The sequence below is a fragment of the Procambarus clarkii genome, chromosome 94 (genome assembly GCF_040958095.1).
Source record: "Procambarus clarkii isolate CNS0578487 chromosome 94, FALCON_Pclarkii_2.0, whole genome shotgun sequence".
Taxonomy (NCBI): domain Eukaryota; kingdom Metazoa; phylum Arthropoda; class Malacostraca; order Decapoda; family Cambaridae; genus Procambarus; species Procambarus clarkii.
The window spans coordinates 14425338-14449684 of NC_091243.1; the positions used below are offsets into that span (position 1 = coordinate 14425338).

General features: G+C 43.0%; 1 protein-coding gene across 1 annotated transcript in view; it reads right to left on the reverse strand.

Annotated features, from left to right (window-relative positions):
- Positions 1 to 23863, reverse strand: part of LOC138360060 (clumping factor A-like) — an 85814-nt gene extending 61951 nt beyond the window's left edge. The window contains exon 1 of the mRNA XM_069319995.1: positions 23857 to 23863. Within this exon, the coding sequence (XP_069176096.1) occupies positions 23857 to 23863 (7 nt within the window). The remainder of the gene's footprint in view (positions 1 to 23856) is intronic.
- Positions 23864 to 24347: the final 484 nt, after the last annotated feature.

Consider the following 24347-nt stretch of genomic DNA (forward strand, 5'->3'; position numbering starts at 1 on the left):
TGTCTAGCACTTTCTCATAGTCACTAAGGTACCATTTGAGGTTTAATGTATAAATTACAATAGAGTCCTCACTGACTGGCACATTCTTTGCTGCATTAACACAGCATCTTTTTCTGAATATTTTCTTGGAAGGGGTATATAGTCCTGATGCCAAGAATAGGATCATTACAAGAACAAGGTGACACTCCTAGTGTGTCTTGAGAATATCCTCCATTTTGTTCAAGGCTCTATAATTAAGACCCCGTAGCTCCCTGCCATATTAAACCAAGATCTTGGCTATTGAAGAGCTGCACTTAAGACCATGTGTTGATATACAAGACACAGCCGTATCGAATGGCTTCTTAAGGCGTTGCGAGGCAATTGTTGAATACAAACACAGTTTGAATTCCTTAAGCTAATGTCTGGGAAGCGTTTGAGGTGGACAGCCGAAGCTGTAGCAGGTGTTTGCTCACAATCAAAGAATCATTAGTGATCCCACCAAGAGCTGACAAAAGTTGAGCAGAGCAGTAACCTAACCCACTGTCAGCACCAACAATAAAACGCTCAATCATCTTAGCTATCTAAGAAAGAGCTTTTGTTGATCTATTCAAGACAGTGCAAAACAAAACAAAAAAAATATCAACGCAAACACATTTACCATGACGTGTCTTGCCTAACCTAATGGGGGGTAATCTCTCTAAACAAGAAAGCTTGTTCAAGACGACTATTACCGCCGCCTGTAGCAACACGACAAATCCGTTGGTGAGTGCTGATGCGGACACAGACGGCAGTGGCGACACGCAACAAAAACAAAGCCAAAAGTAACAAAAAGCAAGTGATCCTGCCTACGTAACTTGGTATTTAATGGCATCAGCAACAGCAGATGGCAGAATGGCGTTTGGTAATGTGACTGTACGTACTCAACAGTTAGCAAGAACTTTAACAGGAGGAGTAGGAGCAATTAGCACTTATATACTTCTCTGGTAATGTGCCTTGGCAGCGTAAGAGCCTCAGTGTTGAAGCCACTGTAACACCAGCACTCAATACCGTATGAGAACCATTGGAACACCAGCACCCCTTACAGGATGAGAACCATTGCAACACCAGCGCCCCTTACAGGATGAGAACCATTGCACCACCAGCACCCCTTATAGGATGAGAACCATTGGAACACCAGCACCCCTTACAGGATGAGAACCATTGGAACACCAGCACCCCTTACAGGATGGGAACCATTGCATCACCAGCACCTGGCAGGCAGTAGACAGGTACTAACAGACAATTTAGGTAGGAAGACAGATTATGAGAGAGAATAACCTTATTACATATACTCGTATAAATATAGGTACCTATATATTCTACCTTTTAGTCGAACGTCAAAACAAGTACAGTTGTAAACTTGTACAGGTCTTGTACTATTAATTAAGGGGGACACGAGGAAATAAATCAAACTTAAATATTCCTAGGCCTAGTTTAGCTGACTCGTGTACCATATTCCAGGCATCAGAGAGCATATATTAGACCTAGAAATGCTTGGACAGGTTAGCTTAGGTCCTATTAGTAATTTTTTCCATTTTGTGGACTCATTAAATAATATCACACCTGAGCTTTCTTAGCTCCAACAGTTGTTTATTTTGTGTATGTCTGATCAAATAGCTGCTGTTAAATACTATATCATCATTACTGGAGGATGGGATGGGTATGATACCCCTCCCAGCGTTTATTATTCTCAGCTCCCTTCCATCTTGCTATTCCTGTCTCTCCCTTCCTCCTTGTTATTCCTGTCACCCCCTCTTCCTTTCCATTCTCTCAACCCCCTCTCCTCTAGCTCCCCCCTCTACCCCCGTCTCCTACTCGCCCCTATCCCCACCTACCCTATACAGACACAGGGACTGGTCCCGGCTACGACCACCACCTGCCGATGCCAGCAGGATCTAAAGCCTGTTCCGACGTGAACATCTTGACGTCTTAGTGACATCAAAATGTTCTCACTGACGTCATAGTGACGTCACACCCCCCGTCTACAGCATATATATGAGTGTGTGTGTATATATATATATATATATATATATATATATATATATATATATATATATATATATATATATATATATATATATATATATATATATATATATATATATATATATATATGTCGTACCTAGTAGCCAGAACGCACTTCTATGCCTACTATGCAAGGCCCGATTTGCCTAATAAGCCAAGTTTTCATGAATTAATTGTTATTCGACTACCTAACCTACCTAACCTAACCTAACCTATCTTTTTCGGCTACCTAACCAAACCTAACCTATAAAGATAGGTTAGGTTAGGTTAGGTAGGGTTGGTTAGGTTTGGTCATATATCTACGTTAATTTTAACTCCAATAAAAAAAAATTGACCTCATACGTAATGAAATGGGTAGCTTTATCATTTCATAAGAAAAAAATTAGAGAAAATATATTAATTCATGAAAACTTGGCTTATTAGGCAAATCGGGCCTTGCATAGTAGGCCGAAAAGTGCGTTCTGGCTACTAGGTACGACATATATATATATATATATATATATATATATATATATATATATATATATATATATATATATATATATATATATATATATTTCATCCGATTAGGTTATGTTAGGATAGGTTAGGTAAGATGGGGTTAGTTTAGGTTGGGTTATTTTTGGTTTGGTTAGGTTAGGTTAGGATAAGTTAATGGGGGATTGTTAGCAGCGATGACATAAAGAGATATATATGCTTTTTTCAGAGCTTGGATCCTCTGCTTGGCTCTGCTGGATGAAATCAGAGGTGAGGAGTGCCCGGGTCTCTAGATTCATGTCTCAGGCCTTAATTCAACTGTTAACCTTCTCTGAGAGGCTGCAGGAAACACTGATATTTAACTGCAAGAATTCGATGATTAAGTGGAAAGGAGATCGATGTTTAGGAAGATATTGGGTGTTTAGGAAGTTATTGGGTTTTTGTGAAGGTATTATGGATGTTTAGGAAGGTATTGGGTCCTCTCGTACGTAGGTTCGAACCCTCGTCACGGCCCTTGTGGATTTGTTCAAGGTATTGGGTCTTTGGGAAGATATTATGGAGGTCTAGGAAGGTATTGGGCGTTTAAGAAAGTCTTACGTCTTAATGAAGGTATTTTATGCCTTGAAAGAAGAAGAAAAGGCTTAGATAATGGAATAAGGAACACGATTACACAGAGAATAGTTTGCATCCTGTCACACATTTATCCCCAATAAAACCTTTGACCATCTTAGCATCGCATATTCATCACCGCTGTATGATGAATAAAACCATCCACTATATCAGAGACCATGAACATCCAAGCGTCACACGTCACTATTCCATGGATTATGACTATTCGGTTGTGTCACACACACACACACACACACACACACACACACACACACACACACACACACACACACACACACACACACACACACTTAGGATTCCAGGGGCTGTGACTAGTCTAGACTCAAACGTGCATTGTTCCAGGGATATGGAGTATCCTAGTTACAGATAATGCACTGGGCAAGGGGCTCTGACAATCCAGCATTCCAGGTACTGACTATATAGACCATTTCTGGGACGGTGGCTAAGCACCTTTTCCAGGAAATGTGAGTATCTACCGTTCCAAAGACTGTGACTATCCATAATTTCAGGGACTGACTATATATCCACCATTCTATGGACTGACTGTCAACCATTCTAATGACTGACTGTTCACCATTTTAAGACTGACTATCCACCATTCTAGGGGCTGATTATCCACCATTCTAGGGAATGTAACTATTCATCATTCCTAGAACGGTGATTGCTAATCATTCCAGAAACTGGAGCTATGTCTATTATTACAGGGATTGTGACTATCTACTATTGCAGGGATTGTGACTATCTGTTATTACAGGGATTGTGACTATCCACTATTCCAGGAACTGGGATTCGCTACCATTCCAGGAACTGGGATTCGCTACCATTCCAGGAACTGGGATTCGCTACCATTCCAGGAACTGGGATTCGCTAGCATTCCAGAAACTGGGATTCGCCACCATTCCAGAAACTGGGATTCGCTACCATTCCAGGAACTGGGATTCACCAGCATTCCAGGAACTGGGATTCGCTACCATTCCAGGAACTGGGATTCGCTACCATTCCAGGAACTGGGATTCGCTACCATTCCAGGAACTGGGATTCACCAGCATTCCAGGAACTGGGATTCGCTACCATTCCAGGAACTGGGATTCACCAGCATTCCAGGAACTGGGATTCGCTACCATTCCAGGAACTGGGATTCGCTACCATTCCAGGAACTGGGATTCGCTACCATTCCAGGAACTGGGATTCGCTACCATTCCCGGAACTGTGACCACGTGAACGCCATACCTCACCAGTCCCAAGAACTGACCATCCAAGTATCAAGCCTGAACTAACCCAAGAACCTCACGTTGTGCAGCTGAATAGCGCACTTCTCCAGCAAGGACGGGCTTCGAGGGTCAACTAATCTACCACAATAGAGAATAATCAGGATAAAAAAAACTTTGCGACTATTGTGAGGTTGACGGGCGTGGCTGGAGCCCAAACAGCAGGAACATCATGAACGGCCTCGTTTGGTGTGTTTGTGTGCTGCTCACTCACGACGCCTCGTCGAGGAGAGAGAGAGAGCACACACCCGCGCCAGCATTACAGCCACTATTAACATCGATATACTCTGACAGCTGCACAATGCCGGCTGAAAAACGGCCCGAAATATGTGACAGTGATTGTAACAGATGTCCCGAAGCGCCATTCTTCACTCTACACCTCCTCGGCCGCCGAAAAGAAAAGGATCGAATTCAGCGTTGGAGATTATGGGTACCCCCTCACTTACCGCCGGATACTCCCCTACGCCAGTACCCTCCTGCTTTTGTGGAGTTTCCACCGTTTCGTGTTACGAACGCCGGGGCGTGAAACTGCCTTCAGCCTTAACTAAATGCATATAAACACAGATAGACAGATACAGTTGTTGGAAAAAATGGTAGAAAGCGAGAGAGAGAGAAAGAGAGAGAGAGACACGTCAGTTGACAGGCGGACTCAACAACGCATGGAAACCGTCTACCGTGGGTGCCCTCGCGTTCTCTATTTTCCGCCGTGTCAACTTCCAATCCCTTATGGAAGGCCGCGAAACGACAGGTAATCTGACCCACACAAAACCCCTGAACTTGTACCGCTCCCCACGAGGGCTGCCAGGGGCACGACGAGCGTGGGGTACATACCCTGGTATACCCCTGGTATATACCAGGGATCTTCCCCCTAGACAAGCCTAGGGGAAGATCAGGGGTGTGACTGTAGAGTTACTTAGAGATTGAGTAAAATTGAATTTACTTGATTTTACAAGAGTAAAGAGTTTCATGATGAATGTGAATGTTCATGAATGTATAGACCAAACCTACACTTGGACTCATAAACTGTCTACAACGAAAGTAGAGTCCACGAGTGTTAAGGTCTTAGTCCCAATAACTTAAAAAAAAGAGCTACAGTAAGCTTAGGAAGAATTTTTGAATGAGGGATTACGTGAGTTTAGAGATGATATTTTTCGTCAAAAATTAAATAAAAAAGTCATATATATAGAATCATCGGAGTGACAGATGTCCAGTGTAAGCTTGTTGGGGGAGAAATGGAAGGTGAGAGATCAAGTGAGAGGTTCATAAGGTTTCTATAACCCACCTGGAGAGGGGCACGCTATCTGGTAAGCAGCCAGAAGAATCAGCCTGAAAGAGGAAACATCTTGAAGGGTTTCGAAACAGAAGAAGGGCTTCCAGAAAGGTGCAGATGTGGTTGTCCAAGAAGGAGAAAACTTGCAAAAGGAAAAATGGGGAAAAGACGCTGTTAAGGGGAGGAACTATGTTGTTTCCTTTAAGCTTGGGAAAGATCATGAGGGGAAAAAAATCCATGCGAACACAGACAGTCTGGTTAAGGCGAAATAAAAGAAAAAAGGGAAATCCAAGATAAAATTGACCAACAGTATAAGTCGAATCATGAAAAGAATGTGAAACACTTATTCGAAAAATTCAGAACTAGAGAAAAGTGACAATGGAAAGGGACAATCCGAGGAATAGAGATGGAGAATTAACCCAGCCAAACCTCAGGAAGGAAAAGAAAAAAAACACACCAGGAAATGGGTGTGTGAGAAGGGAGAAAGGGATGTATGAGAGGGGTGAAAGAGTGTGTGTGTGTGTGTGAGAGAGAGGGACACCAGAGACAAACCTCCACAGCTGCTTTCCAACACTATTCGGGGCGTCTGGTGAGTGTCCCTCCCTCTTCTCTCACCAGTATTTATGACTCCACCGAGCTAAAGAGTCGTGTTGGGCTCTGGCCACCGGAGGATTATCAGTCACCGACGCCAAATATACACCCAATTCTGCTTTGGAATTGTCTACAATCTGCGAGATTTCTATTTATGGTTATTTAGCTTTTCATCGCTAATATAGTTCACGATATTACCAAAATGTTTATATAAATAATATTAACACATAATAATAATATAAATAGCTATAATTTTTTATTATAAAAACAATTATAATTCTTTACCAGTAATATTCAGATGCTCTCATCACGCAAAATAAGCAATATTGCGGAATTGGTTTCGGCTATAAGTTATCAACCAAATAATTTAATCACTCCAACAATTTAAATAACTTGCATAAGTGAACATAATTTTGCCAAGATATTGTGTATTTTATTTCCATTCCTCCCCATTGGCAAGGGGATAAAAGTATACATCTATTCCTAATATATAAACAAAATTACGATTAATGTTGTGTATTAAAATCGTTCATATATTACTAATAAAAATATTTAGCATCCATCAGTGTCCAGAGACTAATGGATGCCTACTATTGTTATTTAGCAAATGATTATATATTTTTTATGTTAGTATTATTCAGCAATTAAAAAAAAGTTACAGCTAGTTACAAAATAGTTTTCAAACACATAGTTAATGGTCACATCAGAGAAGTATTACATTTCAAAACATGAACTTGAATTTGCCATTAGTGGAAAAATATGTGAGTATCTTTCGAAAAAGATGTCACCGATGTTAGCCTATGCTAAAAAGATGTATACTTGATCTATTTATGTCTGAAAGAAGCGCCCTTGATGTTAAAGAGTCTCCATATTCTTGAAAGAGACTTTGATATTAGTGTCTTATGCTTGAAAGTGCTACGAACGTAGCTCCGGGGTGAACCTCTTTAGACATGACCTCCTAATGCGTTGCTTAAGTGTTAGTGGAGAGCTGCTCAATTCACCAAGGCTTGTAGTTGAAAATGGCAGACATAAATCTGTGGAACGACCAGACATGGTTGGATTCTCCTTGTACTGTTTTCATATGTTTTGCAGTTCCCGTGGCGTAGTGGTAAGACACTCGCCTTGCGTTTCACGAGCACTTTGGCCTGGATTCGTGTCCTTCCTGGGGGAGGACACGAATCCAGCCACATGAACATGCCACATGAACAACACACCACTCCCACCCTACATTTGTAACCCCCACACGGTGCTCCCTGAAGTGTTCTCCTCCATCCATTGCCTATTTTCACCCATCCACTTCATCCACTCACCAACTCCAGAGCGACACCTTCCATCATCAACTAGCAGCCCTATCACCCACCACCACTACCACAGCCCCCCACCACTAGCAACACCACCCCCACCATTGCCCATGACTACTTCCACAATAATTAAGGTCCTCAAGGAGGTCTCGGGGTTCAGAAATAACCCAGGAAATATATTCCGTCTCTAATATGTACCTATCACTTTCACGCCATTAGTTGTGAGCTTCTTCAGACATCTCACACACACACACACATCGCCTCGCGTTACTAGGGGTGTGTTGTTGCTGTTGCCTGTGTCTTGGTCTGCCTGCAGGAGAGGTCTGTTGCACAGGGGAGCTCGGACAAGTTGCTCCTGTTGAGTATTGCACAACTCCCTCTTGTGCTTGGAGTGTTGTTTGGCTCCTTGTTGGGCTGGTTGAGCTTCGGGTGTTGCATGGTTTTCTCTCTCTCTCTCTCTCTCTCTCTCTCTCTCTCTCTCTCTCTCTCTCTCTCTCTCTCTCTCTCTCTCTCTCTCTCTCTCTCTCTCTCTCTCTCTCTCTCTCTCTCTCTCTCTGTCTCTGTCTCTGTCTCTCTCTGTCTCTGTCTCTGTCTCTCTCTGTCTCTGTCTCTGTCTTTGTCTCTGTCTCTGTCTCTGTCTCTGTCTCTGTCTCTGTCTCTGTCTCTGTCTCTCTCTCTGTCTCTGTCTCTGTCTCTCTCACACACACAACAATCCACACCCGTTGCTCCTCATCGCCTCCTCAAATACTGATTCTGCTTGCTCCACATTCCCACACAAAATAATATTGAGAAAGATTTAATCGAGCATAAAATTGAATGTAGAGCAGTGTAATCATTCGGTGCTCGTAGCGAAGTCTGTGAAGTGTAACGAAGACTCAAGCCTGGGCTGGAATTTGCCACACGAAATCTTCCCATCAATTCGAGTGAACGGTATTAGATTCAGGTTATATATTATTATGCAAGGGGGATGGCAGGTAGGGGGGAGAGAGAGAGAGAGAGAGAAAAAGAGAGAGAGAGATAGAGAGAGAGAGAGAGAGAAAGAGAGAGAGAGAGAGAGAGAGAGAGAGAGAGAGAGAGAGAGAGAGAGAGAGAGAGAGAGAGAGAGAGAGAGAGAGAGAGAGAGAGAGAGAGAGAGAGAGAGAGAGACAGAGAGAGACAGAGACAGAGAGAGACAGAGAGAATACAATCGCTCTCCACTATTGTATTATAAAGAAAGAACGTCAATCAACATCTCTCTCTCGATAACTTACAGTGGAAACAAGGTTGACTTCTCGTAAGACTTGGGGCCTCGGAGTTCGAACAACAACGCAAATCGCTGTATCAGCCTTCCTGTGTTCCTCCTCAGCATCCGATAAACTTGTGAAGGAAATTCTACATGCCTACTTAGATCAGCTTGCGTACACGATCCCAATTTTATACATTGTGCCACCGAGTGGGCCTTTCGTGCAGGCCCATCACTCCAACCACAATCTCTGATTGGTTCTTTAAAAGCCCACAAGCAATCCAGCTGGGATGGCCTCATTGTAGACCAAGTTGCTGCAGAGTGCCTGGGTGCTGCAACAACACAACACGACATTGCTCGCCTCACAGCAGTAGCAGCTCCACATGCAGGGGATTTTCTGTTAGCAACCCCAATGTCGCAACTGTCACAGATCTCACACCACACAAACTGAAGGAACACACTTTCATCTGAAGGAGTAGTCCAACAAATGGCCATGGTGGCCTACAGAGTAGGCCACCATGGCCTACTCTGTCAAAGCACATAAGGATGGCACTCTAGGCACAATGAAGTTAACGACATCATCACGAGAAGCTTCACCACAGCTGGATGCCCAGGTGAGAGAGAGCCCCGTTACCTAACACCCTATAATGCTGTTATTGGTCGCCCAGATGGTATCACAGTGAACCCCTGGAAGAATGGCAAGCAGTTGGCGTGGAACTACACGTGCGTATCAGCCCTGGCTAACACCTACATTGACTTCAGAGTTGCACATCCGGGTGGTGCTGCCACTTACAGGGAATCAGCCATGTCCCATAAGTACAGAGAACTGGATCATCACTACAATTTTGTCCCCATTGCTCCCAAAACACTCGGCGCCTGGGGGTAAGAGTGCTACCAGTTTTTAGAAGGAACTGGGTTCTAGGCTAATTGAAACAAAAGACCCTATAGCCTCAGGTTTCCTTTCCCAGCGCCTCAGCGTGGCGATACAGAGAGGAAATACTTCATGGTTCCTGCCCGCCATCTGACGATATATATATATATATATATATATATATATATATATATATATATATATATATATATATATATATATATATATATATATATATATTTACCTATTTATTTATTCAGTTTGGAAGTTAATAACGCCAGTAACACCTGAGTCTGTCATTAGGCAATAAATTGACTTCTCCGCGAGTTATGACCCGCTTCGCAAACATTCAAACAAACACATTCAAGTGCTGGTGTTGAGGAGAAGACCAGGATAGAGAGGCTGTGTTATTGAGGGAGGGAAGGAGGGAAGGAGGGAAGGAGGGAAGGAGGGAAGGAAGGAAGGAAGGAAGGAAGAGAAGGAGGGAAGGAAGGAAGGAAGGGAAGGAGGTGAGGGAAAGGGGAAAGGCGAATAAGAAAGTAAAGGGAAAAACTAGTATCACATGTGATGGATAAAAGGATGGAAAAATAAACAAAGCAGAGGATGTGGGATGGTGACTGAATGAATGGAAGTTTGAATGGAACCCTCTTGTCACATCTACCCCCGTTCGACGGGGTAGATGTGGTAGAAGTAGGGGTAGATGTATCAAATTCTTCGTTGACGGTGTAGAAAGATACAGTGAGCACCCAGTGTGTGTGTGTCTTCCTGTCGCATTGTGTTAATATCATAGAACTCGATCAGGTTTGCCCGGCATGTCTCCTTAAATCTAGGCCATAACAAATAACATTTGTAATGGCCTCGATTTGTAATTAGTGATGGCACTTACTAATGCTGCTGCTGTAATTGTTTTACTAATATATATATTACCACTCATATTGTAAGTAAAATATTTTCCCATTGATATCTGAAAATGTAAATTTGATTTACACGGGTTATACAACTTTCTTGATTACACCAACGAGAATTGTAAGGAATTTCACAAGTTCAAGAAAAGCTTCTATCTCTAGACATTAATATTCATCCCCCCCACCCCCACCCCCAGGTGCTCTAAAAGCAATCTACATTGAAGACTTCTCTGTCCCTATTTTTTAAATATTTTGACAGCATTTGCAGTTTTTCAGAAATATAGCTAATATTTCCCCTTGAATGGTTTATTGAGATTTAAGTCAATGGGTGACAAACTATCTTGGCCGATTCCTCCAGCAGTTAGCACTTTTATTTCATGTTTTTTTTTTAGCTTTCTTTCATCTGGCCATCCTGGTCTTCACGTTTCGTGCCATACTGTTGGAGGGCGAGTGGTGGCTGTGGGGGACGATGGGGTTCGAAGTTTTGGAGTTTCGGGCATGGTATGAGGGAATTAGGAGAGTGTAAAATGATGGTTTCATTCCCAGGGTGAGAGAGATTGTGTGGGAAGGAATAGGAAGGAGAGAGAGAGAGAGAGAGAGAGAGAGAGAGAGAGAGAGAGAGAGAGAGAGAGAGAGAGAGAGAGAGAGAGAGAGAAAGAGAGAGAGAGAGAGAGAGAGAGAGAGAGGTAAGAGCGTTGGAGAGACGGTGAGAGATAGAAAGGGGTGTCCACAGACAGGCAGTGATGAGGGGGGGAGGGGATAGGGGAAGATAGTCCAGGATGATGGAGAGACATAGGTGGTGGAGGGGAAGGAATTAGGGGAAAGGGATGAAGGAGGTGAATAGGGTTTATTACCAGACGCTGCAGGGGGTCAAGCTCTTAGGGCCAAGGGTCCTTCAGAGAGAGAGAGGGGTAAGGGATGGAGGGATGGAGGGACAGAGGGAGGGAGGAAGAAGAGGGGGTAAGTGGGAGAGGAAAGAGAGAAGAGAAGAAACACAAGAGTGGGTCTGTAGAAAAATGTGATTATACACAAATTGTAGACAAGGTGATAACAGAGAAGATCAAATAAATCGGATAAATGACGAAATTAGAAAAAAGTAACAGTTGAAGAAGAATGTAAAAAAAAAAATAAAACAGTGAGAACGATTTATATAAATTTTTACGAAAAAAGGGCCCTGTTTCTGACAGATATAAAAATATATTTTAAGTACCGTCGACTATGGAGCCGTTCCGGTTAGATCCTGGGTGCTTCATCTACAACCAGATTTGGAGGGAAGAAACCATGCGTCTATTTCACTCCCCATTCCCCCTCTTCTTCCTCAAAAGATGCCCACTATGCAGCTTATGAAGTATGTAGTATGTAGTAATAACAACCTACTGAACCGAGCAGTGTTTGTGCACCTGATCATTCTCAAACTTTGTGTTTGTCGTCCCTCTCGCAATGTGCATAGAAAAAGGTCGTAATTATTTTTTATATTTATTTTGTTTTAGCACAGACGTGGCCATGCATTTGCAGCGCTAACCAGCATATACACATTTTCTTCTGTCCTCCATGGACAGTGTTAAAGATCTATTAAATCCATTAAATCCATAAAATCTATTAAACCAGCGGGTTTTCTTCCTATTGAGGAGTGTTGTACATGCTGCTATGGCGGTATGTCCACTCACAAGATGAGTGGCGCTGCCCAATAAACTCGCCCCTCGGGGCAAAATTTAAAATTTAATCTATTAAATCTGTGTGTTCTTGAAAGTATGACAAGACAAGGTCAGTCAGGCATAAATCTTAGAGCTTTCCCTTCCGTGTAGTCACTTGTAGGAAAGCACCATCATGTAAGTACATCAATAACCAAGCAACACAACATCCCTCACAACCACAACCGCCAGCAACAATAACAACACCACTAGGCACTAAGGGGTTATTAAACAAGGCGTTGATAAGACGCACTCTCCAAGGCGACCCCCGGCCAGTATTTATGGAGTGTAGCCGTCACAACAACCACAGTTAAGATAAACCTCCAGGCAGAGTTACACCATCTAACTCCCACTAACAGTATGCTCCTCCTGCTGCGCTCAATATGCTCCACTACACACTATAGTACTCCACGCTCCCGCTATTGGTACCCCCCCCCCCCAACCTAAATTTAAATTTTGCTCCGAGAGGCGAGTTTATTGGGCAGCGCTACTCATCCTGTGAGTGGACATACAGCCATAGTGACTGTATTGAGAAGCCCCACTCATCCCGTGAGTGGACATACAGCCATAGTGACTGTATTGAGAAGCCCCACTCATCCTGTGAGTGGACATACAGCCATAGTGACTGTATTCAGCAGCGCCACTCATCCTGTGAGTGGACACACCGCCATAGTGACAGTATTGGGCAGCGCCACTCATCCTGTGAGTGGACACACCGCCATAGTGACAGTATTGAGCAGCGCCACTCATCCTGTGAGTGGACACACCGCCATAGTGACTGTATTGAGCAGCGCCACTCATCCTGTGAGTGGACACACCGCCATAGTGACAGTATTGGGCAGCGTCACTCATCCTGTGAGTGGACACACCGCCATAGTGACAGTATTGGGCAGCACCACTCATCTTGTGAGTGGACACACCGCCATAGTGACAGTATTGGGCAGCGCCACTCATCTTGTGAGTGGACACACCGCCATAGCAGCATGTACAACACTCCCCAATAGGAAGAAAACCCGCTGGGTTGTTCATCCTGTACATCCCCAACCTGTTCCACCAGTCACACACACTATACACTCCTGCTACGTTTAAAATTCTACACCATAGGCACTGCGTTTCTGCTATGCTCAACAGGCTCCAACCCACACACGCTATGATGCTCCAGCTACTGCTGTGGCTCACATTATGCTTTGCCATAGTGGGAAAGCAACATAAAAAGGGATCTGGGAATAATGATGTTTGACGACTTAACGTTTAGGGAACATAACCAAGAAAATATAACGTCAGCAAGAAAAATGATGGAATGGATTACAAGATCCTTCAAATCCAGGGATCCCATTGCATTGCTCACACTATTCAAATCATTGGTGCTCTCCTCATGTGACACCAAACCACTTGGGCTGGACGGTAGAGCGACGGTTTCGCTTCATGCAGGTCTGCTTTCAATCCCCCGACCGTCCACCAAGTGGTTGGGCACCATTCCTTCCCCTACGTCCCATCCCAAATCCTTATCCCTTCCCAGTGTTATATAGTCGTAATGGCCTGGCGCTTTCTCCTGATAGATCCCTTCCCCTTCTGCTCTGAGTACTGCTCGATACTCGCCATTCAGAGCAGGTGGGGGGGGGGAGATTGCCGGAACAGAGGACGGACAGAACATATACGACGCGCATAGACACGATAAAGTACCTAAACAGATGGGATCGTTTCAAAACTCTCAAAATGTACTCTCTAGGCAGGAGACGAGCGAGGTATCAAATAATATATACATGGAAAATACTGGAGGGCCAGGGCGCAAATCTACAGAGTAAAATAGCAATATACTTGTAGGAAAGATATGAGAGGAAATGCAGAATAAAACCGGTGAAGAGCAAGGGTGCCATAGGCACCAATCAAAAGAGCACTGTATGAACATCAGAGGATCACAGTTGTTCAATATCCTTCAAAGAAGTATAAACAATATTGTTGGAACAAAAGAGGAAGCCTACAAGAGAGAAATGGACTGTTTTTTTCCTTCAGGAAGTGCCAGACCAACCGGGCTGAAGTGGATTTGTAGGCCTGCGGGCTGCTTCAAGCAACAGCCTGTTGGACCAAGGTCCCACTAGTCAAGACTAGCCCCGGGCCGGGCTTGGGGGAGTAGAAGAACTCCCAGAACCTGATCCAAGTATAATTCAGATTGCAACACACATTCTAATGCTCTACGCTCCTATAAAGCTCATCACACACACACACACACACACACACACACACACACACACACACACACACACACACACACACACACACACACACACACACACACACACTTCAACATATAGATATTCAAGACACAGAATATTCCGACAAGCGGACACTAAATATACTCCAGCAGGCACTCTAGCAAGCAATAATAAGTTCCGACAGACAAGCACTCAACATGCTTAGCAGGCACTCGGAAACCTTCACCAAGCACTTGAAATGCACCGGCAGACTATCAGAAAGTTTGTATAATCTCTTTAGGAGACTTGAGTGCATGAATATATATATATATATATATATATATATATATGTCGTACCTAATAGCCAGAACGCACTTATCGGCCTACTATGCAAGGCCCGATTTGCCTAATAAGCCAAGTTTTCCTGAATTAATATATTTTCTCTAATTTTTTTCTTATGAAATGATAAATCTAACCATTTCATTATGTATGAGGCAATTTTTTTTTATTGGAGTTTAAATTAACGTAGATATATGACCAAACCTAACCAACCCTACCTAACCTAACCTAACCTATCTTTATAGGTTAGGTTAGGTTAGGTAGCGGAAAAAGTTAGGTTAGGTTAGGTTAGGTAGGTTAGGTAGTCGAAAAACAATTTATTCATGAAAACTTGGCTTATTAGGCAAATTGGGCCTTGCATAGTAGGCTGAGAAGTGAGTTCTGGCTACTAGGTACGACATATATATATATATATATATATATATATATATATATATATATATATATATATATATATATATATATATATATATGTCGTACCTAGAAACCAGAACACACTTCTCAGCCTACTATGCAAGGCCCGATTTGCCTAATAAGCCAAGTTTTCATGAATTAATGTTTTTTCGTCTACCTAACCTACCTAACCTAACCTAACCTAGCTTTTTTTGGCTACCTAACCTAACCTTACCTATATATATAGGTTAGGTTAGGTTAGGTAGGGTTGGTTAGGTTCGGTCATATATCTACGTTAATTTTAACTCCAATAAAAAAAAATTGACCTCATACATAGTGAAATGGGTAGCTTTATCATTTCATAAGAAAAAAATTATAGTAAATATATTAATTCAGGAAAACTTGGCTTATTAGGCAAATCGGGCCTTGAATAGTAGGCTGAGAAGTGAGTTCTGGCTACTAGGTACGACATATATATATATATATATATATATATATATATATATATATATATATATATATATATATATATATATATATATATATATATATATATATATATATATATATATATTCGTGAGCCTGAGTATTTTGAAGGGGCTTATGGATGAATGATTGGTATTAGGTGGTTCGGTGATTCGTAATGAAAGAGAAGGCCTGTGTTAAGTTGTACCATCTGCTACCATTGTAACTCTCTACCTGATACCACTGTACCACTGTAGGCTTACTCACTGGTGGTCCTAAGTATATTTCCTTAAACAGTGTAAATAATTTTTACAGCTATGTGTAACCAGGTCCAACTAATTTCCCACTGAGGCAATGGTACGTTCAATTAAATTTTAAATTTTGCCCCGAGGGGCGAGTTTATTGACAAGGAAATGCTTAATCTTAATTCAGAGGAGAAACACTGGCTGACACCACTCCATTTCAAATTAGTTACTACAATAGTATTGATAATTACTAATTAGGGTAACGCCAGTGGTTCATGGGGGAAACCACCTCGCCCTGTTGATTTTAATTACAACTGAGAGATTTTTTCTTTTGATGTAATCACTTATTGACAGTTAAGTTTAATAATTTAATACTGGAGAGTTTGGGGGGTTCACACAAGGAGGTTGAACTTCCTTGATGACACACGGGATATAACCAGGCGGATCCATGTGACACATAAAGATGGCAATTAAACGATATCTTATTTTATCGAAATTATGATATTCATTCAAAACACTTACGTCACCTTCACTGACCAATTCCTAAGTCACTATCCAACACTAACAAAATGGTCAGTAATTTAGACATGGAAAATACATTGGAGATATCACACATTACCTTTGACCATAGCCTCTTATAGCTGGAGACCCTGTGTTCCACCTGGCTGTGCTGACCCAAGTCCGGCGCCCATCGTCTTTCCCAGGGTACTCTAAATTCTACCCCCATACCTGGGGTTATCTTGAGGTTATCTTGAGATGATTTCTGGGCTTTTAGTGTCCCCGCGGCCCGGTCCTCGACCAGGCCTCCACCCCCAGGAAGCAGCCCGTGACAGCTGACTAACACCCAGGTACCTATTTTACTGCTAGGTAACAGGGGCATAGGGTGAAAGAAACTGTACGGGGTATATGTACACACAAAACAGCTGATATTAGCTGGTAATTTCTAGTTGGTTTAAAACTAAGAGGGGACATGACTTGTAGGGAGGTCTACTCACCCACGCACAATACACTCAGCATTTTAGGAATTTTTAATTTTTTTTTGAGATATATACAAGAGTTGTTACATTCTTGTACAGCCACTAGTACGCGTAGCGTTTCGGGCAAGTCCTTAATCCTATGGTCCCTGGAATACGATCCCCTGCCGCGAAGAATCGTTTTTTCATCCAAGTACACATTTTACTGTTGCGTTAAACAGAGGCTACAGTTAAGGAATTGCGCCCAGTAAATCCTCCCCGGCCAGGATACGAACCCATGACATAGCGCTCGCGGAACGCCAGGCGAGTGATTTACCACTACACCACGGAGCTGTTTGACAAGCGACAGTCTCCCAGACTGATCTCGTAACTAATGGGTGAAAACTAATGGGTCGCTTCAATGTGTTTATGGGAGAAGTTCAACCACCTTCTACTTGAGGTAAAACAGCATCCTAGAGGAATTTCCCTATTCAAAATTGTTTGCCATGCCTCTTAACTAATAGAGGACGAGGTCAACCTCCTAACTCTTACTCCAACTCACCAGGACAGGAGGAGAGGCCGAGGGAGGGAATATAAAGAAAGAGAGAGAGAGAGAGAGAGAGAGAGAGAGAGAGAGAGAGAGAGAGAGAGAGAGAGAGAGAGAGAGAGAGAGAGAGAGAGAGAGAGAGAGAGAGAGAGAGAGAGAGAGAACATGATAAGGGAGGCTGAGAGAGTGAGTGTGATGTATGCACCACTCATATTACCGTCGTGTTTACCACCTCAAGACATGTATTTATAAACCTTAACTTCATGAGTGGATTGTTGCTGTCTGAGTGAAGATGGGAGGAGGAGAGGAGGAGAAGGAGGGAAGATGTGGAGAAGAGGAGGAGGTGAAGTGGGGACGGGAGGGGTAGGTGGAATAGAGCAAAATGGAATAGAGACGTTAAGTATTGTGTGAAAGAGAGGGAGAGAGAAGGAAAAAATTTGCTTAAATCTAGATTGTCAGCAATAATAAAAATGTTAACGAACATATTAGATAGTGTTATAGATAGTGATAGATAGAACATATTAGATAGAACATAAAGATAGTGATATATCTACAAATACTTTTCTTGCTTTTGTTATTCTGTGGATGATACTGTCTTGTCTATGTGTCCTTCTGGTAACTCATATTGTCCATAAAATACAACACATTACGTATTATTAAATTATATTTCTTGTCCATTATCATTCGCATCTGTTACTATTAAACTATTACCCTCAAAACAGGTGTCAAGAAAAATCTATTGTCTTTATAAGAGTCATGAACCCATATTATTTTCAGACTAATATTTGCCTGATGTTCATTTACGTGTCCTTATACTATTTACCTGTTCCCACTGGTTACTGTAATGTCATATGATAGCTTTGTATCTCTTTGTGAACTTTACTAACAACTTGTGTTGTATTTCTTTGTCTCTCTGTTAACCAGGTGATGCAACAGTGTATAGTAGACTTCCTGTGATTACAGTAGAAGTCCGGTTTTATGAGATTGTAGTATTAACTCATACAGCCTCATAATCTACAGTGGTAGAGTATGAGGTTGGCAATGCCTTGATCTGGGATTCGAGTCACCTCACAGCCCAAATAGACTTGGTCAATAATAATAATAAATAATTACAATAATACTAATTATAATAATAACAATAATAATAATGATTAAAAATAATAAATAAAAAAAATAGTAACGAAAAAAACTTTTACATTTTTACTCGTTTTAATAATTAAAACAGCTGCATAGCGACCTTCTCCCACTGAGTGTGATCATTCATTTCAATGCAAATTAAAAATAGAGGCGGCCAGGAAAAAGGGCTGAACTTTGCAGCCTATTACTCTCTCCAGACAGACGATTTGCCTGCGCAAGGGAACGGATGGTGGTATGTGAATTGAACGGATAAGGGGTTTGAGAGAGAGAGAGAGAGAGAGAGACAGAGAGAGAGAGAGAGACACTACACTCCATCAAATTGTTCCATTTTTGAGCTATCATCCCTTACATTTATCACAATGCTTTCCAGCACGAGAGGGTTAAATAAAGATCAATTCCTAACCCCATTATGATGCGATACATAGCCAAGACTCGTGATCAATATTCGTATATATGTTTATGCTGACATTCGAACACGTGTAGCAAGAAGTATTGATTCGACGAGTGTTGCTCTATGAAAAGACCCTCACACCCCACCTGGTGTGTGAGGGTTACAGGTGCAGGTGTGAGTAGAGATACCTCACAGGGGGACGGCTGTGGTGAGAAGTGAGGGAGAAGGGACAGAAGAGACGGGGTGATGGTGTTCGATTACCCTTCAACAGCGGCTCCTGGGATGCCATTACCCGCCTTGATAGCACCGCCCACCCTGGTGATTGATGACCTGAAAGACAACATCAACATGAGGAAAAATCGGAGGCTTGGAGGCAACACAATGATGGGAAAATAGACAGGATTGAAGGGTAAATTAGCAACACTGTTGGGGAAATACTGGGATGAAGAGGTGTTGATGTTGAAGGGGATGGGGGGTGTAGAGAGGGGTGTTGCTTTAAATTATGTGAGGCGACTAATATATAAATGATTAATTAATTTCTGCTATGGTATTTTGGTGTTTAGGTCTTGAAGGAGTGTTGGGGGAACGGTCTATTGAATCACCCATGGACGGGCTAAAACACACACACACACACACACACACACACACACACACACACACACACACACACACACACACACACACACACACACACACACACACACACACACACATACACACATACACGTATATGGATTGCCAGTAATGTATTTCCCTTCACATTCTCTTCACATCCCTGCTTCCCGCTTTATAAACACTAATTAAAAATTCACCTTGACCTATAAGAAAGAGGATCATTAATTTCCTGTTGGTCACATTGCAGCTGTGACAGGTGAGGTCATGACCTTTGTTCCACAGAGGATGCGAAGTCTATGGATCCTGCTACTTTAACTATGGTCTGATTGACCAGCTAATTGTTTTATCCCAGACGTGGCTATTCAATTGCAATGCTAACTAATAAGTTGATTTTCTTCTGTCTTCCTTGGTTAGGGATATACAGTGTTTGGCACAGTATGCACACTATATCCATGGTTAGAGAGGGTGGCACAGTAATCTCACCATATGCAGGATGTGCCGCCTGTAGCACAGCAGCCACAGCGGGTTTTCTTCCTATTGGGGAGTGTTGCACATGCTGCTATGGCGGAAAGTCCAGAATGATTGGCGCTGCCCAATAAACTCGCCCCTTGGGGCAAAATTTAAAAATTTTACTCCATCTCTATTATTGTTTTCTCATTTCTCTGATTTATACAACATATATATGTCATCAATAATGGTCAATCTGAGACAGTACTGTTGATGGGGCGAATGAGAAATGGGTTGTCTACTGGTGTTGATGGGACGAGTGCAGAAACTGGTTGACTGAGGGGGAGTATAGAGTAATAAAGAGGGCTGTCTGGTGGTGTTGATGGGGTGCTAGTGGTGGGGGGAGGGAGGAGTGATGGAGAGGGCTGGCAGTTGGTGTTGATGGGGCCAGTGATGAAGAGAGGTGGCTGACGAAGCAGACTTGGCATGAAGATTGATTTGTTTACCAAGAACATCGACATGTTGAATATTACTATCATGAGTGAAGCATCGGGAGGATTGATGACCTGTTATGTTGTGTTGTGGTGGTGTGGTTGGGTAGTGGCTTGGTGATATTGTTGTGGTGGTGTGGGTGGGTGGTGGCTTGGTGATATTGTTGTGGTGGTGTGGGTGGGTGGTGGCTTGGTGATATTGTTGTGGTGGTGTGGGTGGGTGGTGGCTTGGTGATATTGTTGTGGTGGTGTGGGTGGGTGGTGGCTTGGTGATATTGTTGTGGTGGTGTGGGTGGGTGGTGGCTTGGTGCTGTTGTTGTGGTACTGTGGGTGGGTGGTGGCTTGGTGCTGTTGTTGTGTTGGTGTGGGTTGGTGGTGGCTTGGTGCTGTTGTTGTGGTGGTGTGGTTGATTGGTGGCTTGGTGCTGTTGTTGTGGTGGTGTGGTTGATTGGTGGCTTGGTGCTGTTGTTGTGGTACTGTGGGTGGGTGGTGGCTTGGTGCTGTTGTGGTGGTGGTGTGGTTGATTGGTGGCTTGGTGCTGTTGTTGTGGTACTGTGGGTGGGTGGTGGCTTGGTGCTGTTGTGGTGGTGGTGTGGTTGGGTGGTGTTGTTGTGGTGGTAGTGTGATTACAATGGAATGCATTAGGCAGTGATGTGGTGGAGGCTGACTCCATACACAGTTTTAAACGTAGATATGATAGAACCCAGTAGGCTCCGGAATCTGTACACCAGTTGATTGACGGTTGAGAGGCGGGACCAAAGAGCCAGAGCTCAACCCCCCGCAACCACAAAAAGGTGAGTACACACTCACAATGGTTACGATGCAACAGCTCCTGCCACATACCAACCATTACAGCATAAGAGACCACTGGCGTCATCCGTCATTATTACTGTCCAAACACTGCTGTTACACACTGCCCAGTAGATGACAATCGAACCTGCTTCATCATACTTATATATATATCTCCTATTATCCTCTCTTTGTCATCATCCGCAACGTTCATCATCCCACCCCCCTCCAACCCCCCCTCCCCCTCCAACCCCCGTCCCCCTCCCTCCTTTGCAACACCATCATCCATCAGTGTTTGCAAGGTTATTCATTGGGACTCATCCAACGGGACCGTCCCTATTTATCTACTGTCTCATCCATCTTCATTCATCATCATCTTCTAGCTCCACCTAGCACTTCTACTAGTGAGTGATCAGCAGAAACTGTGTTCTGTGTACTATATATACATATATATATATATATATATATATATATATATATATATATATATATATATATATATATATATATATATATATATATATATATATCATCTCAATAGTCATACGAAGCTTGATTTATTTATTTATTTATTTATTTACTTGGGGCATAAAGAAAAAGTATTTTTTTTTTGTACTTGCTACAAGTGGCAATGGAGGAGACTATGTTGGCTATCTTCTTGTATTCCCTCTCTCCATCTCATAAGGCTCTTCAACCCACCAACAACTTCTCTTCCTTCTTCTCCTCCTCCTGCTCCTGCTCCTCCCTCAGCCACAAGTGCGCCAGATCAAGCTTGAGATTCACCATCTCATAAATTACGCGGCAAACCAATCTTGTTCTCCAGTTTCTTTAATATCTCTTACCCCCCATTTTCTTTCTCGTTCTGTTGCGTCTTGTTTACTAAATGTCAAGTTTGACGAGAAGTGTGTTCCTTGGCGTCTCAGTATTGCATTCTTGGGTTCTACCGGACCTGCAGTCTTAGGTTGATAAAGACCTTTTGTGCCCTCTGTAATGCTTTTTTGCGCTACGGCTCACAGGATGGGTATGGGGTGCACAATAAACTAGCCGCCTCCGGCGGCAACAATCAATCGAAAGGTTCAACCGGTTCCTGTAGTCTTAGGATCTACCGGGCCCTGTAGTCTTAGGTTCTACCGGACCTTGTTGGCCTTACAAGGAACCACTGAGTAGTTGTGGCAGCTGTTTGTGAGACCCATCGTAGACTATCAGAGTCGGTCATTCTACATAATGTCATCCTCATCGATCCTACTTCTAGATAAGGTGACTAATCTAGTTCCTTCTATATAGAGTCCCCATTATCCTGGTAGATAAAGTCACCATCTTCTATCCGTTTAGATAAGGTCTCATTCACTCGTCTCTCTAGATAAGGTCACCAACAATGGCATCCTTCTATGCCATTTGGGTCTGGCACTAGGAAAGCTAACACCTACTAGACGCCACAGGAATAATAACACTTAGAATTCATCTTGGCTTTCGTTCTCCTACTCAAACCTTATCTTCAAATATCCGCCTTACTTCCTCCTCCTCCTTCTTCTATTCTCATTTTATCATTTTGTTTATCTTCCTCGTGTCATTCTTCTCTTTCCTTCTTTCTTCTTGAACCCAGCACTTACCCACTTAACTCTCCACTTCTTAATACCCAATCTCAACTCTCTCATCTTCATCAGATCTTATTGTTCGTAGTCTCTTAACTTCTCTCTCTCCCTCTCTCTCTCTCTCTCTCTCTCTCTCTCTCTCTCTCTCTCTCTCTCTCTCTCTCTCTCTCTCTCTCTCTCTCTCTCTCTCTCTCTCTCTCTCTTTCTCTCTCTCTCTCTCTCTCTCTCTCTCTCTCTCTCACTCACTCTCTCTCACTCTCTCTCTCTCTCTCTCTCTCTCTCTCTCTCTCTCTCTCTCTCTCTCTCTCTCTCTCTCTCTCTCTCTCTCTCTCTCTCTCTCTCTCTCTCTCTTTACCTCCATTTTCTAACGCTCTCTGTTTCAGTGGTGCTTGTGCTTTGCCCTATTCTTGTCTACTTCCCTATATCTATCCAGATTCATCCACTATGCTGCGCCATTCTCTCCATCTCTATTGCTTTCGTGTATTACTCAAGCTACCCTCACGTTAATCCTATCCACAGCCGTATGCTCTCCTCTCCTCCACCTATCCATGTTCCGGTTATTCCTCTCACTTTACGCTCCACTTGTAGCCTCCATCTCTGACTCCTCCTTCTCCACCCATCTCTATTCCACCATCCCATTCCGACATGTGCTGGGACACGTCACCTCATCCGGGATATTTACGACCATCTCAAGTTGTTCAGGGCATGGGGCTCTCTCTCTCTCTCTCTCTTGGGTCTCAAGAGCCCCGGAAATTGATGGGTCTATTTGAAGAACCCCCCACTTCTTCTCTGTGCTGGTGAGGAGGCGTCGGTGTAATTGAATAGTTTGGGTCATTAGGGACGAGGATAGTGAGTGGAAAATTCTTTATAGGCAGCAAGAAGCGTTCTACTACAATGATTAATTAGGTAATTATTGGGCAAACTTTCTACAGTCCGTTATTTGAATGTTGAGGAAATACAATTATTTTTAGGTATTTTCTTTCTTCCTTACCTTCCATCTCGTCTATAAACACCTTCTATTCCTTTGCAGAGAAGCCGATGCAAAGTAAAGTTTAACGATGAGCTATTTCAGCCGGTTGAAATCTGGCCTAAAACGCAATTTATACTATGGACTTTATGGTACGCAAATGCGTATGCTGCAAAATTTATATATTGAATTTAGTCTGTGTATGACAAGGAAGATACGTCATACTGAAGGTCTTTCACGTTAATGAGTGTTTAGGAACTTCTGGTGGCGTGGGTAGCTAAGTCATTAATGATCTTTATGAGTTAGTATAGTCATTTATTATGCACGCCATACCCATCCTGTGGGCGGTGGTGGAGGCCATACCCATCCTGTGGGCGGTGGTGGAGGCCATACCCATCCTGTGGGCGGTGGTGGAGGCCATACCCATCCTGTGGGCGGTGGTGGAGGCCATACCCATCCTGCGGGCGGTGGTGGAGGCGATACCCATCCCGTGGGTGGTGGTGGAGGCCATACCC